At 42.4% G+C, this 16,834-nt stretch overlaps 1 protein-coding gene across 1 annotated transcript in view; it reads left to right on the plus strand.

Annotated features, from left to right (window-relative positions):
* The window catches only part of TLL1 (tolloid like 1), a 363,446-nt gene that overhangs the window by 117,617 nt on the left and 228,995 nt on the right, over window positions 1-16,834 (plus strand). The window contains exon 2 of the mRNA XM_078677025.1: window positions 4,718-4,828. Coding sequence (XP_078533151.1) covers window positions 4,718-4,828 — 111 coding nt within the window. The remainder of the gene's footprint in view (window positions 1-4,717; window positions 4,829-16,834) is intronic.

Genomic DNA, 16,834 nt, shown 5'->3' on the forward strand with positions numbered 1-16,834 from the left:
GATAGTGGAGGATGCCAACCCCCTGTCGTGCTCCACATTTGGTGGGAAAATTTGTTAAATTAGGAGGTGGGTCCCCATTTAGCCAGCATCACCCCTAAGGTGCAGCAGGTGAATGTGGAACCCTCTTTTCAGTTTCCTCCATCTTGGTTTGAGAGTGATTTAGCCAATTAGGGTAGGGTTGTGCCCACTTCCCTATTTAATGGTACTCTGTTTATCGACCTTGGAAAGCAGACAGGCTTTCCTACAGATGTCAGCAGATAAACATAGTCGCGGAGCCTCTTCACTCCATTCCCCTGAACCTTTCGGTGCTTTCTCTGTTTCTTTATGTCTCTCAAATCGACAGTTTGTATGAAACCTATTTTCACTTTGATAGATATATCTTCAAAATGGTGAATTTGCCCTCTGTCTACAAAAATAAAGATGTCATGTTTATTGATACTAATCCGTGTAATTATAAGTCGGGCCGCGAAGTACCCCTGATAGGAACAGCACCGTGCCGATTGCCAGATGGAGGGGGTTCGTGCACCCAGATTACAGATAGAGGGGGTTCCTGCACCCAGATTGCAGATGGAGGGGGTTCCTGCACCCAGATTTACCAGGAGGGTGAATACCAGTCCCGATTTCACTCAGTTGGTTAAGCTACGAGGTAGTATTGCATGTGTTTAAGGCAGGGGATTTAAGTTTATGCATACAATCATCCCCTCAATGTAGGAGCTGAGTGGCAGCAGTTTTATCCCCAGAATTAGTAATACACGTGCAGAAAGAAGTTTGGTAGTTTTAGAACCATATGCCATTGCTCACCCCCATTCCTGCGACAATACCTCACAATTACTGAATTTAAGTGAGGGAAAGAGAGGTTGGAAATATTAATTCCAGCCACCGGGTATTCCAGTTCTTAATTTTGCCTACATAATTATCTGGAATAAGAAATAAGCAGGTATATTAAATTCAGAAAGTACTATTTATAAATTACTGAATGTAGCCTTGCCTTGTTTCACCTGTTGGATGCTCTCTTCTATTTATGCAAGACTTCCCTATTATTCATAATTACGAAGGACAAACGCTTTATGCTTGAAAGTTTTATGCTGATTGTTAGAATTGTTATAATGGATTTCTGATGATTTCTACACATACAACTTAAAATAGGAGTAACCATACTTGTCCCTTTGTATTACTGTTGAACATTGACAGTACCACTCTGTCCACTCACTAGCACCGCACGTTGTACAGAGTGCTTTATGTGCAGTTAAGGACATATTGAGTGCGCTTACTGAGGTGTCCTGAGCACGGAGCCTGTAACTTGACTACTTAGATGAATGGGTGCAAGTGAAACCACATAACATCTGTTTTATAAACTGGTTTTGAAATAAAAGACGCACACAGGCTCTGTCACATCTTTCTAGTGATTGAAAGGCCCAGGGTATCACACACTTGTATGATAGCTGCACCTTTCTACCGCATGCAATGTTAGTCCAAAACTGACAGGATCTAAAAACAAGCGGATTGAAAATGTCAAGTCTTATTTTGCCAGCATTACCTTCGCTCCCTCATTGTTAGTGCATTAGGACTTGGATTGTTTTCGTGTTTTGTGATGGTTAAAGGGAAACGAGGAAAGTAGGCCTCCTAAGTTATGAGGTGTGCCAACAAACCACTGTCAACTCAGAAAAAAAGTCTCTAAATTGACTATGCTCGTGGTGATTAGCTATCATAACGAAGTAGGTTTATTGCATAGTTAATAACTAATAAGGTCAACATTCATGATCTACTCAGTCAGTGCTCACCATTTCATCCGCCTCTGTATTGCTCACTTTCCCGCATTGTTCATGTCTGCTAAACTCTCCTTAACATCCATCCTCAGTCTTATTGCGACTTTCTCTTCTTTCTTCCATTGCTTTCAGTTAATTTTCCCTTTTCCTTTTCTCCATCCATTGATACTATTGTTGTCTGTCTCCTCTTCCTACATTAGCACAATTTAAACACAAAACTACATACACAAATCCTTTTAGATTTGAATTCATCCACTCGACTAATGGGAAAAAGAGCGTATATGTAGCTTCTCTTTGCATCTAGGTCACATTGTATATCCAAAATAGTGTCAGAAAGATCGCTTTATTCAAAGTATTGATCACTTAGGTCTAGCCCCAGTACAAAGGTGGTTGCATAAAACTACCAAAAAGAGTATAATTGAAAGCCATAAATGAAACACTAATAATGGCTGCCCAGAACACCATCCTATACACAAAATTGTTTCCTGCATTCGTAGCAAAAAACAGGTAAATCAGACATGTAAGTTAATTGGTTTTGGTAAAAGTCTATTTTATTGGCATACACAGCAAAGTAGGTTGTCTCATTCACTGGAAATTTGTAAGAATATAGACACTGGGATCATAACCCAGCTATCGTTAAAGAAAACATAGAAATTATACTTATATGGACCAGGTCAATCCCAATGAATCATAAACTTATTTCTGGAAAACCATCCATAGCCATAGAAAAACACCCCAAAATGCGGTTACGACTGTATAAAGGCCTAAATCCCCAATTGTTACTCTCTCATATACGTAGAAAGGCATACAGTGATGAAATACCTGCAGATGCTACCTGAGATCCATACAATGTATGAGAAAGCAATGAAATTGTTGTAAGGGCAAGAGGAGTAACCAGGAACGACAGTAGCACAATTTTGGCAGGCTGTCTGTAACAGAGCCAACATACAAACTCCAGTGATAAGCTCAATGCAAGCATTGGGCAGAGCGGTTAAAGCAAATTTAAGATATCAATGCTGCTCATTGTACATACATGCCATGTCCCTCGGAGGATGCTAATTGCTGCTGTGACACATATGGAAGTAATCTTGAAAACATTAACCCCGGAGCAACCAATGCTGATGATTTAAAATCTTGTTTCACAAAACTTCTTTGCAGCTATATCACAAGTTTGGGAATATATTGCTTGTTTATTTTCTCTACATAATCCCTTTCAAATGATGATGTTTGAAATTTATCTCTGAATGATGACTACCCAGTATGTATTACCCAGCGCTTTAAAAAATATAGCCATCATTTATTACAACGTGCCCTAGTTAATTAGAACTAAATTTTTATCAATATAATTTTAGAGAAAATGTCATCCAGATCTGACTATGGGCCAGATGTACGACCCTTCGAATTTGCGAGTCACAAATTGCGTCGTATTGCAACTCGCAATTTGCGAGTCGCAAATAGGAATTTACAACAGTGGCTCAGACACTATTTGCGATTCCTAATAGGGTCGCAAATTGCATGTCTCATTAATATTCATGCAGCAGGTGCTATTTGCAACCCCATTGGAAATAACTAGCACAAACGATAATGTGCGGAAATAGGTTCCAGCAAATATTTATAATTTTCAAACCACCAATTAAAGTGTCTTGATTTGTGTTGATCATAATAAACTCTTTGTTTCCATTACGCTTCAGAAATACAAATAGTGTGCTTCATTTGTGCTTTCCTAGCTGCTCATATATTTTTAAATATTTGTACAGGTATTTTACAGGGATTTAAATGTTGGTATGTGTTAGCAAAAAACTGACATCCTGCAGCCTTTCCCTTTCATACTCCGTGTACCCCAGTAAGACTGTCAGACAGTTCACTTTACAAAGTCCTCTAACTTTGCAGTCAGTGAAAAAAAAAACACCAATCTCCAGGTAAGTAGAATAAGCAACAATTTGTCAGAAGACAGAGCCCGAAATGTGATCTGTCTATGAACACACAGCACTTGAACATGTCCCTGAGAGGTGCCTTTATTTATTTGACATTTAAGTCTCATATTACGTGTTTTTCCTTTCCATTTTAAGTTTGAAAACACTCAGAGCCTAACTTGGATGTCGGTGGGACTGCCACCGACAGGGTGTCGGTGGCTGCCCCACCGGCATCCATGGCAGCATTCCAACAGCCGGATTATAATACGAGTGGTCGGAGCACAGTGGTCGGGGGGAAAGAACCCTGCCTCTAACAGTATCAAGGATCTCGTCGGGCGGTGGTTGGACTCCTATCCCTACAATGGGGCGGTGCCTGCGCAGGCACCACCGTAGGGATTAGGATGTCCCTTTCCCTCAGCCTTTACATGGTGTTCTGACCATGGAAATGGCCCGTGGGCCACTGCTAAGTGGCCTGGGGGGGCACATGTAGTGCCCTCCCACACATCTATGCACCGTGTGCCAGACACCACATGGTGCCTGGCACACGGTGCATGGATATTCACAAAGTGGCTTTTTTCTACAGTGGCTTGTGCTGCTGCCTTTTTCCTGGGCAGCTGAAGAAAAAGGCATTTTACTGCCGCCTGCACGGCGGTCCTATTATAATTGGGCAGGTGAGACCACCAACACATTGTCGGACGGACACCTGCCTGTGGCGATGGCCGGTGGACATGCGTCCTATCGCCATTGTAATGAGGAACTTCGACTGCCAATAGCACAAATTGACTTCTACACATATCTACATATAGTTTAAGGACTTTCTCTCACAAAAGTTTTATGGAGGCTCCTTTACTGTAGCTTGTAATTCCTATATAGCACACTAGTGAAATGATAAATGAGGCACTTTACGCTTTATGGTTTGAGCTATACAGTATATGAGTTTGCAAGTAGTGTTTTGTAATGGAGTGCCATTGTTTTTAAATAAAGATATTTCCTTCTGGATAATCCGTAGTGCAATTAACTTTTATATATGTTTTTCAGCTGCCTTTTGGGGAGATATTGCCTTAGATGAAGAAGACTTGAGCGTGTTTCAAATTGACAGGACGATTGATCTCACACAGCACTCAAGTGAGAAACAGGGACACACCACAGGTATGAAGCCGCCTGCAAACTGTGCTTGGATTTCCATAAACAATGTGCCTAATGTGTAATGTACAACCTTCTGACAGGGCTGGCGCCTTGTACATAATGTTTTGATCCAGTAGAGTCTCTTCCATTTGTGGCACATTCACAATAAACAAACTAAAAAAGAAAACTATTTGCATAATTGCAAGACAAATCTACCTATTTCCTTCTACTACATAGCATGTACATTATGTATAAGCAGGCAACATTATATAAGCGTGACTGGAAACAAGACCTACTTAAGCCATGTACAGATGCTGTCAGGTACACATGTGAATGAGAGAGGTTGATTTTGTTGCTACCAGTCTCATAGAATTGAACATCTTCCAAAACAGTCGCTCTCAAACTAAATAAGGATAACTTGTCATTGGTTATTACTCATCAATTTTGTTGCTAGAATTAACTTCTTGCTGTGTCTCTTGCTGTGAAAAAACCAACCCACCGATGAAGATATCTTGATTAAGTCTATGCACCAAGTTCTCTCAGCAGAAAAGAACAGTGCACATGTGAAAGGAAGGTCCTTCTAATGCTCAGTAGTGAATCTTTTGATTGTTTCATTGTCTTTTGTTGAACATAGACCAAAAAGGCAAGTAAAGTGGAATATAAAATTAACATTTAAATATTAAATTGTTTGTGGGTTTTTATAGTTCATATGTTACCCAACAATATTAAAATGTCCTCATGTATTGGTTATGTATTGAGTTTAATTTGGGGAGCTAAATCAAAAATGCCAGATTCGCTATGTTATTTGTTTATGAACACCTAATGTATCTAGAGCCACGTCTTCTTATGATCAATGTCTTCAAAAAAGCAGTGGATGATGTTAGGAAGTAAATGTGGCCTTTCCAACCTATTAAGAGCTTTATGGCTGATTATTTACCAGAGAAACAGCTTAGACGATCATTGTGGATTTTATGATGTTCTGAGATAGATCGATTTGTACTTTCAACTGTCCGCTTATGCTGAATTAAAATAAAGCACATGCTGTAGTGCTAACCATCTGCATATAAGGGCCATTTTGTATTCATTTTAAGGGTTAATTATGTAATTTTTTAAATCAGTTTTTTGATGCCATCACTTGCAGTTTGTATGCCGTTTTATAACACCAAACGGGGAAAGGCTAGGAAAGTGAGGGATAGTGCTCATTAGAGTGGAGGGGAAAACATCATTCAAACAACATTGTGTGTGTGGTACACTCAAGTTCCTGTTTATAACTCCAACGTCTGCAGTAAAGGCATTCTTTAAAGCTCTCAAAGTGGGTTATTAAGCGGGCAATTTGTCCCTGAAGATATGAGCTTAAAAAGAGAATGTTCGGCTGCCAAATCTCTGCCTCTGGAAGACTTGGTGGACCAGTATAGCTTTCAACTCTCTTTTTAACCTAACATGTCTTGCTTCTTTGTCATAGAAGGGCTAGATTTATTCCAAATTTAATACGCATAAGGTTTCACCTCCGAAGCCTTACTTTAAAGTGTTTTGTTGACAGACACTTGTTGTCTATCAGTGATCTGCGGAGTAAGTTGCTCTATATTCTTGTCTTAGTTTGCTTCGCTTCTTTACCCGGGAATTGGAATATGTTGGAAAAACCCACGCCCACAAAAAGATTGCGAAGGATACAGAGAAAATGACAGATGAGGTAAGACACCATACACAACCATCGGAACCAAAGAGCCACGATAATAAGGGACAGCCTAAGGCAGCCCCGACGGCGAAGAAAAAGGCGAACGAAGGCCAGCCGAGATCCAAGGAACCCCACGGAACCCTCCCAAGGAACACCAATGAGGGAAAATCACACAAGGCACCGTAAATAAGGGTCAAACACAAACCCCTGAAGGGAACCGCAACTCTGTCGAAACCAGAGGCAAGTGCAAGCAAGAAAAAAAATCTCCGGTCTCCGACGCCCAGAGAGCACTCGAAGTTGTGAAGAAAAGGAAATGGCTTTGAAGCCGAAATGGCGACGCTCCACCAGAAAAAGAAGGAGTTTGACGCCTCACTCAAGGAATTCCGAATTCCTAAGATCCCAGTCGCCGAAGCGGACAATGTCGATGCCGAAGGTGTGGAAGATGCCGAAAGAGAAGAAGAGGAGATTCTCGAGTCACTTCCAACCCACGAACCTCGCGATGAAGATCTCGAGGAAGACATCAAGGCGCCAGAAGAGGACACCTCTGAAAATTTCGAGGACACTTGGAATGACCTCGACACTAAAAGCCCAGAGGAGGACATATGCTGTTATCCCTCAAAGGCATCTCCACCAGATGACATAGCCTTCTACAAAGGCCTAGTAAAAAGAGCAACTGACCTTTTCGGAGTTCCCCTCAAAGAGGAAAAGGGAGACACATGCTTCCTTTTAGAAACACTAGGTCCAGCCAATAACGGGACTCACTACCTACCAATGCTACCAAGCATCCTGGACCAAGGCAAAGAAGGTTTTAAGGATCCAGCCTCAAGCAAGGGGGTAAAACCAAGGGTCGAAAAGATGTACAAACCCTCTTCCAAGGACCCTAAGTATATCAAGGGAAACACAGTGCCTGACTCCATCATTGTTACCACGGCCAGGAGAAGAGCAAATGCCCTCTCTAACAGTGGACCACCCCCAGAGAAAGAAAGCAAACATATGGATATGGTAGGCAGAAAAATGGAAAAGGAAGCAGCGGTGCAGTGGCGCATCACAAACTCTAATGCCCTCCTGAACAGGTACGGACACCAGCAATGGGTTGACATGGAGGAGCTCATCAACAAGCTCCCCGAAGAGGACAAGAAAAGGGCTAAATCTATTGTCCAAGAAGGCAAAACCATCTCTAACCCATGCCTTACATCAGCGCTCAATGCAGCAGACAGATGTGCACAGACACCACTCTAAGAAGGCGTGCCTGGCTTAGAATATCTGGGTTTAAGCAGGTGGTTCAAACCTCCATCATTAACAGACCATTTACAGGGGAGGTTTTTTTTGGAAAAGAAGTAGATGAATCTCTCCAGCAGATTAAGAAAGATAACAAAACTGCAAGAGCCATGGGAGCCCTACAACAAAGAGGTACCTTCAAAAGAGGAGGGTTTAACGGAAGAAAAAAAACACAGGAAGAGGAACCTTTGTTTAGGGACAGCAAATGTCACATCAACAACAGGACCAAGGAAATGGTCAACAAACAAGCCAGCAAGCACGATACCTGGGTTGGCAACAACAACCAAAGCAGTCCTTTCGAGGAAGAGGCAGTGGCCAGCCCTCTAGAGGAAGAGGGAATGGCTCAAATTGACTCTTGCAAAGGAAAAGACCCACACACAACACCAGTGGGAGGCAGCATATCACAGTACCTACAACAGTGGTGAAAGATCACCCCAGTCAATTGGATATTAATTTGGTAAAATACAGGTATTGCATAGAACTGACATAAAACACCACCAGCAAACCACCCAAAAATAAGGAGGTTCCTCAAATCAGAACTCATAAAGTTACATTTGGAAATTAAAGACCGTCTTCAACAATAAGCAATAGAATTGGTACCAAAACAGGACTTTTTCACAGGAAACTACTATCACTAAGACCAAGGTTCATAAACAAATTCACCTTGAGACAGCGTTTCAAAATGACTACACCAGGAAATAATCTCATAAATTCAAAAAGGAGATTACATGGCCACAATAGATCTCAAGGATGCCTATTTATTTACACATCCCCAAGAAACAAAAACCACAGAAAATATCGCCAGTTCCTACACAAGGAAACAGACTACCAGTTCAAGGTAGCCCCTTTTGGGATAAAATCAGCACCATGTGTCTTCACCAAGTGCCTAGCCTCAGTCGGGCACACCTGCGAAAGGATGGATGCGAAAGGATGGAATGCACGTCTACCCTTACCTGGACGACTGGCTTATAAAGGCAAACTAAAAACAAACATGTCTCAGCCATGTTTAAAGAGCAATCCACACACCGCAAAGATTAGGATTCTCAATAAATCACAAGAAATCTTTCACAAAATGAGAAAGGGAAAACACTTTTTTAGGTGCAGGACTGAACTCACAACTCGCACAGCTTACCCTACGCAAAAAAGGATACAAGCGATCAAACAAGAAACCTCTCTCTACCGGAAGAGTCAATCTCTGACATTTAGGAGAGTCATGAAGCTCATGGGCATGATGGCATCATGCATCCCACTCATTCCTACATATGCGCCCCTTCCAGGCATGTCTTACCAACAACTGGTCACAAGCCGCAGGGAGTTGGGAGGATATAGTGCTTGTTAAGCACAGGCTACAAGCAGAAATACAATAGTGGGCATCCAACAACATAGCACAAGAGAGACCTTTTCAAAACCCAACTCCTTCTGAGACAATCAACACAGACGCATTCCTTAACGGATGGGGAGCACACTTCAAACCACTGAAGGTACGAGGTCAGTGGAACAACCTTGACTCCATAAACACATCAATTACTTGAATATGAAAACAGTATTCCTAGCATTGAAAGCGTTCCAGAAACACATTCGCTCAAAGACTGTCTTGATTCAATCGGACAACACTATCACAATGTTCTACCTCAACAAACAGGGAGGTGCTAAGTCATTTCCGCTAAGCAAGTTAGCACAATAGATCTGGCAAAGGTCAATTTCTCAAAGAATCAATCTGCAAACAATACATCTACCAGGAATATACAACACAACAGCAGATCTTCTGAGCAGACAGAACAACTGCTCCACGAGTGGGAATTGACGCACAAGCCAGTACAATACATCTTCAAACTCTGGGGAACCCCAGAAACAGACCTGTTTGCGACAATACAGAACAAGAAATGCCAGTTCTTTGCCTCGCGGTTTCCTCACCACCTGTCAAAAGGGAATGCCCTGTCACTAGGTCGGTCAGAGGCATTTACATACGCTTTTCCACCACACCTCTAATCCAAAGAGTTCTGGAAAAAGCAAAACAACCAGGGACAAACCTAATTCTCATTGCTCCACAATGGGCCAGACAAACATGGTACACAAGTCTGCTAGAACTGTCCAAGGGACAGATAATTAAAATCAGAGCGTACAAGGACCTTCTAACAATGCAACAGGGCCAAATCTTTCACCCGTAGCCAGTAACGTTACGCCTAGTGGCCTGGCACCTGAATACGTAGAGTTTGGCCACTTCAACTTGCCTCAACAAACAATGGAAATTCTAAAGGAGGTCAGAAAACAAACTACAAGACAATGCTATCCTTTAAATTGAAGCAGTACACCACTTGGTGCAACGCTAACAACCAAATGAACTCAATCAATACACAAGAAACAGTGATCATGATTCTAACTCACCTTCTTGACAGTCACATCAACTACTCAGGCATAAAGGTACACCTCGCTGCCATCGAAGCTTACACCAGAGGAAAATTATGCAAAAGCTTTTTCAGAAGACCTGTCCTAAAACGGTTCCTAGAAGGGTCAAAAAGAATTGCACCCACCTTGTGATAGTCATTTGTGCATTAATCCAACCCGGTTTAGAAGTAATTTAAGCCTCTCCGGATGTGAGGTAAACTGGACCGAAACAATGATATTTCCAGTGACAGTGGCACCTGATGTGGAACAATAGGCTCACTGTGCCTGCCTGGAAATTGGAGAGCAGGCGTTCCAATACCTGGGAGTGCAAGTCATGAAGAATTTATTTTTTAGGTGAAAATATGTACACTAATCGTATCCCTATAGTTATCCTGTTATTCGTAGTTATCATTGTGCTTGAGGGGCACCTTCGGATTATAGGTGTATTAGCAAGTAATGGATCTGCACTGTTCCTTTCCTTGAACAGTGTCTCCCGCCTGCGCTAATATTGGTCCCAGAAGAGTTTCTTTTTGCTTTTTGTTCTGTTTTGTGTGAATGTATTCTCAAATGTATAATATCTTGTTATCTAATGGACATGACGACAAAAATTCCACATATTTTTTCAAGATAGTCTTTCATGAAATTGCCCATTTATTAATTTTCTCAAAAATTAATTGGTAATGAACTTATGGATTTATGGACTTTTTCTTTCATGATGAGCATTATCAGTCCCCAGTGCATTTAGAACCAGTCAGTCAGTCAGTCAAGTATGCTTTATTCGAGGTTAGAAAACTCATAAAAGCAAAACACCTATAAGACCTTACATTCATAACAGTAATATTAAAAACATATTTACAGTCACAGAGAAATTAAAAAATATAAAGCTACAAGACTTCCATTTAAAATTCAATTTAAAACCACAGAGTTCATACAAAAGTACAACACCAATGTATAATCAGATTCTCAATAGCTGATTGGAAGGGCAGGAAAAGGACTACATTTCTCTGTACATCCTATTATTGTGCCAGGGAAGTTCTCCTGATTGCCCATGCCCAGCCTAGGTATTTCGCAACAGCCACAGCAATGGTGGGGGAAGAACTAGTACGTATTACTCTAAGGGCCACAACACTATCCCTTGTGCCAAGCTGTTTACACATGGCCCTCAACCAGACACGTCGGGGTAGACAGTAGGCCGCACATACAAACAATAGATGGGCAATGGTCTCTATGCAGACTTTACAAGATGGACAAAAATGAGAGTTACCTTCGGCCCATCTGCCAGTTAGCGATCTAATAGGAATGGACCCCACACTGAGCTGGAAGTATAACTTCCTTTCCTGGGGCTTGGTTATAATGTCCCAGTAAAGCTCAAGGGAAGGGCAACATTTCCATTCAAGATACTGGCCCTCCAACGTGGAAGCGTCAGCATCATTCCAATTCCTATGATTTACTGTTTCCCAGTACTTTGCTTTTATAATTTCTTTAGCCGGAAACTGCACCTCCTCTGGTTTCTCCCAAAGCTCAATCAAACCCAAAGACACCAAAGATCTACGCAAATCCCCTAACCAACCTATCTTATGAAATTTGTCCCGGTTGATTACATCCAGGAAGCCCCTTGCGTAGTGTGCGAGTTCAGGAGTTACCCAGATGCGACGCCAGTATAGAATGGGTCGCAATCTGGCCATATCAGATATGGCTTTCCTGCTCAACTCGCAATGTAGCGGCTTCAAGGGTGTGCTTTTAGGTAGAGCAATAAGGCTTCGGAGAAACCTATTTTCTGTGAGTGTTAGTGGTACCAGGTTGTCATAGCCCCAAAGCTCAGCGCCGTATAGCGCAGAGCCAACTGCTTTGGCTTCATATACCTGAAGTGCTGGCTTAATTGGTCTGGTCAATGATTTTTTATGCTCAGCACTTATGACACCTGTGTTTTGGCGGAATTTAAGGGCTGCCATTTCCATATGTTTCTTCCACTTAGCACCCTTGTCTATATGGACTCCCAGGTAAACGAAGTCTGATACTATTTCCACCTTCTGGCCATCCATCCAAGAAAAAGTTCCCTCTGAAACTAAGGTGAGCGTTAAAAGTCATGAGCTTTGTTTTTGCCACATTTACTTCGAGGCCGCGATCCCTGCAAAAGTCCTCAAAAATGTTCAGGGCACGCTGAAGGCCACTAGGGGTTTTAGACACTATCAATGTGTCGTCTGCAAAAAGTAATATTGGGGTTTTCAAACCATCCAAAACTGGAGCATCAACATACGCAGACAACATGCGCTCCACAACACCATTAATATATAAGGAAAAAAGTGTTGGCGCCATGGCACAGCCTTGACGTACCCCTCTTTCCACTGGGAACTCATCGGTTACCTGGCCATGCCTACCCCAATGAATCTTTGCATAGTTGGCCGCGTGTAATCTCATGACCAGGGATAGAATCTCAGCTGGCATACCCATCTCGCTTAGGACTTTCCATAACAAGGAGCGGGGGACTAAATCAAAAGCTGCACGCAGATCAATAAAAGCTGCGTACAGACTTCCCTTCTCCAGCTGCACTGTTTTCCAATGTAGCAAAGTAAACCTAAAGATCTGGTCTACTGTGCTAGTCAATTTACGAAATCCGGATTGGTAGGGTGATAGTACATTAGATTCTTCTACCCAGTTCATGATCTTTGTTAGGGTAATTTTTCCTGCAACCTTCTGGACCGTATCTATTAGGCTGATGGGCCTATAATTCCCCGGTATAGTTTTGTCTCCCTTTTTAAATACGGGTATTATTACCGCCCCCAGCCACGATTTTGGCACTGGTGCCCCTAAAGCTACCGCGTTCGCCAGGTTCAAGATATACTTCCCCCAACAGTTTTTTCATGGAGAAAGACATCAGCGGGCACCCCGTCTGGTCCCGGGGCTTTACCCTGCGCCACTGAATCTTGGGCCATTACTACATCGGTTTTTAAAAAAGGCGGTAATTTAAAAACTGTAGTTAACACAGAATCTCCCAAGATGTCCTCTGGACGACATTTGTATTGGGGCCCAAAGTAGTCCAACCAGCTACTCTGTGAGACATAGTTTGAGGGTGGTTCAGAGATGCCACCTTTCCCCCACTTGACTATATTCCAGAATAGTCTGGAGTCTTTGGCTGAGCTGGTGGCCTTAAGGTCTAACCAATGCTGCTCATCCCAGTCCTTCTTAGCCTGGTGAATACTAGCCTTATACACCCGCCTCGCCTCCCTCACATCAGCTGGCACCTTACTCTTAATAGCCATCCCCAGTGAACTTCTTGCTGCCCTACACTGTGCTTTATACCACCCTGCTTGATATGGGGGAGTTTTCTTCCCAGGTTGCACCCGTACTGCCCTATAAAAGTAACCTTTTATTAGGCTAAAGAATGCACAGTGGAGGTTAGTGATCTCATCCATTTCTATACCTCCCTCCGTTCCCATCTTCAACATAGCTTCCAAGGCTACAGTGGTGATCTCTCATTCCTTGCTGATGCTATCCAAGGCCTCTTGGTTCACCACTACTTTGGGCCACTTGACTCTTATCATATCGTTCGTTGGAACGATCTCTGGTATCCCCTCTTGTGTGTCGTTTGGGCCCTCCCCCTCCCCGCCCCATAATTTGTGGGTGATACATAGGGGATTATGGTCGCTCTCCTGCCTACATACCACCCTCTTGTCAATCATTAGGTGCCAGATTGCCAAGTTGCAGATGACATCATCAATTCGACTTTGCCATCGTCCATTATCAAATGTGTTAGCCCCTTGTCCATCGCTTACAGACCTTCCATTCAGAGCTCTTACCCCCCTTTCCATACATAAGGCATTCATCTGGATTACTTCAGCTGACCATCTACTACTAGTCCAGTACTACTAAAACTGGAGATTTCCCCCCCGTTTGAACCTCTTCTATACAAATTATAAATGTCTAACGGTTCCCCCTTGGTCACATTTAATCTTATGTGCTGGATGTCATTATTACCTGTGGGGAGTTCTACTATTTTTTCAAATAGTGCCTGTCGAGCCCAAATCGTCAATCCCCCTTTTGGTCTGCCCTTTGGGCCCCTCACAGCAGGAACAACAAAGTTGAGGAAACCCAAGAGAAACAGGGGCTCACAGGCCCATGTCTCTTGGAAAATGCAAACATCATAGCCATTTATGAATGAAACCCATTCTGGTGAATGCAGTCTGGGGCCCATTCCTGCGATGTTCCATGAGACTATACTACCAACCCTGCCACTGGGTTTATTCCCTGATGTTGAGATAGTTAATGGAGGGTTCACTTGGTCACCTATCCTCAGGGAACCGCTATCTGTTGTTGTCTCATTAGTAGTTATTCCGGGTTCCCTCCCACCTCCAGGGCTATCTAAATCAATCAATGTCATAGGGTTGGAGCCTACCAGACCCAAATGTTCACTTCTTTTAGCCCCATTGCGTCTTTCCAGGGGATAAGCGGTTTTAGGAGAATGTGTGGTGGATTCTAAAATAGTAGTACTCGGCTGACCATTAGTCACTAGGTCAAAGGGGGAGTTTTCAATATCAGTGATATCCGGAGCTGCCTCTAGTACAGCTGCAGAAAGCACCGCCCAATCGCTTCCTCCCTTGCATACATCTTGGTGCAGTCAATCCACCTCTTCGAGACAACTATACCTATTGGGATGCAAATAGTTGCTCTGCAATGGCGTGTCCTGCCATGCGGGCCTATACCTAGTACCATCAATGGCAAATCCCACCCTTGTCCAACCATCATTGACCCTAGGATGCAAATTATGGTTTCTAGACGGATAAAAAAAAGGACAATGCTAGCAGTTGGATAGTAGTATTTCCCAGACTGCCCAGCCAGTTGCTGATGCAAGGAGCAATCTGTGAATCTCTAAAGGTTACCAGGATACAATCTCCCTTGATCTCCTTTTTTGTATGTCCCACCCAAGGAACCCGCCTGACCATTAGTATTTCCCCTCTCAAGTTTGGCGGCAAAGGCCTGTGGATATTTAACCAGCTAATCACCTTGTTCCTTAAGGAATCAAAGGGTTCTGGTACAGAACTACAGAGTTCCGGTACTCCGGCCAGATCTTTGTGACTTTTCAATAGCGTGTATTGTGGGTGTTTTGGCATATTGTTGCACTAGATACATCTTATCTGTTTCCGTTATGGTACCTCTGTCTAAAGCGTTGTTTTAAATGATCCGCAGAATGTTAGAAAATTCTCTATTAGTGTTTTTATTGATCATCATATAGGCAGAATCATCAGACATGTGTTACTATTTTGTAAGTAGTAATCTTTATCCAGAACTAGTAAAGCGCCTCCTTTATCCACCATACAAAAATTGATGGTGGGATCCTTTACTATTGTTTTTGTTGCTTGAATAAATTATTTATCTCAGTTTTCACTGCAGTCTTAAAGGAATCCAGTACTTTTAGGCTAGTGGTTGTCATAAATGTACTTTTTGGTGTCAAGTTCGTCAAAGTTCCCTTTTCCTTGGCTGTTTGCTTTTCACTTACATTATGAAAGAAATGTTGTAATGTGAGAGTACGCATGAAATTAAACACGCTGATTTCCGCTTAGGTCGTTGGAATGAAAAGTAGGTACAAACGATATTCCTTTTTGAGTAATGTTTTCATGTGAGTTTATCTCCTTTGTGAAATATTGATTACTTAGTTATCAGTAGTTAATTCTTTTTCTGACTCCTGATTTGTACTCTTGAGTCCTTTGAAACCTTGCCCTCTCCTGGTCTATCACTTGCAGATGAGCTGATGTGTAAAAAAGATGTGTCAGGCTTGTTTGCTCATGCTGTTGAAGCCCTCTGTCCATTGTTGTTACCTGAAGGTATGGCATTTCCTTGTTTCGTCCTACTGTTATAATCTTCCTCTGAGGTTGATGTTTTTCCCCTCTGAAATTTAGTTCCCATAATGACTGAGTTAAACAAATATTCCCTCCGTGACATTCTTCCCCCTAGAATCCCACCCGACTGTTGTTAATGGTGAGGATCGCCCTTATTAAAATTGTGGTACTTCCCAAAATCCTGTATATCTCTAAAACTTTCCACATAAATTCTCATTAAACTTTTTAAATACATTTGACTACAATGTTTCGGCCTTTTTAGTAATGAAATTATGTGTGTACCATTTTTTAAGTGTTTGAAGTCTATTTTTCTTGGAGGGCTTTATTAATGACTGAATATTTGGCCTCTAATGACCCAGCATATAGAACCGAGTTCTGGGCACCAGGCAATCATTCTTCTCAATAATTCTTTTACAAGGGGCTTCCTATTGCTAACATCCCACAACCATGCAGGTAATGCTGCAGGTATGGCAAGAAGGTAATGCTCAGATGGGCTAGACAGGGTAATTGATGGATTATTTATTTATTTATTAAGTTTGTAGAGCGCGACAGCTACCCGAAAGGGTTTCCAGGCGCTAGAAATGTCACAGAGTGGAAAGCCATGAGAATACCCAGATTACTGATTGAAAATCCAGGTCTTAATGGCCTTTCGGAAACGAGCATAACAGTTCTCAGAACGAATGTCTAGAGGGAGGGAATTCCAGAGTTTGGGACCCATGTAAGAAAAGGACCTGCCTCCCATCCTAGACAATCTAATCTTGGGCACAGTAAAAAGCTTTTGGGAAGAGGAGCGAAGAGAGCGTGACGGGGAATAGGTTTGACAAGCGCCTGCAAGCAGTTGGGAGCATTGCCCCGCTT

The sequence above is a fragment of the Lissotriton helveticus genome, chromosome 2_1, assembly GCF_964261635.1.
Source record: "Lissotriton helveticus chromosome 2_1, aLisHel1.1, whole genome shotgun sequence".
Classification (NCBI taxonomy): Eukaryota; Metazoa; Chordata; class Amphibia; order Caudata; family Salamandridae; genus Lissotriton; species Lissotriton helveticus.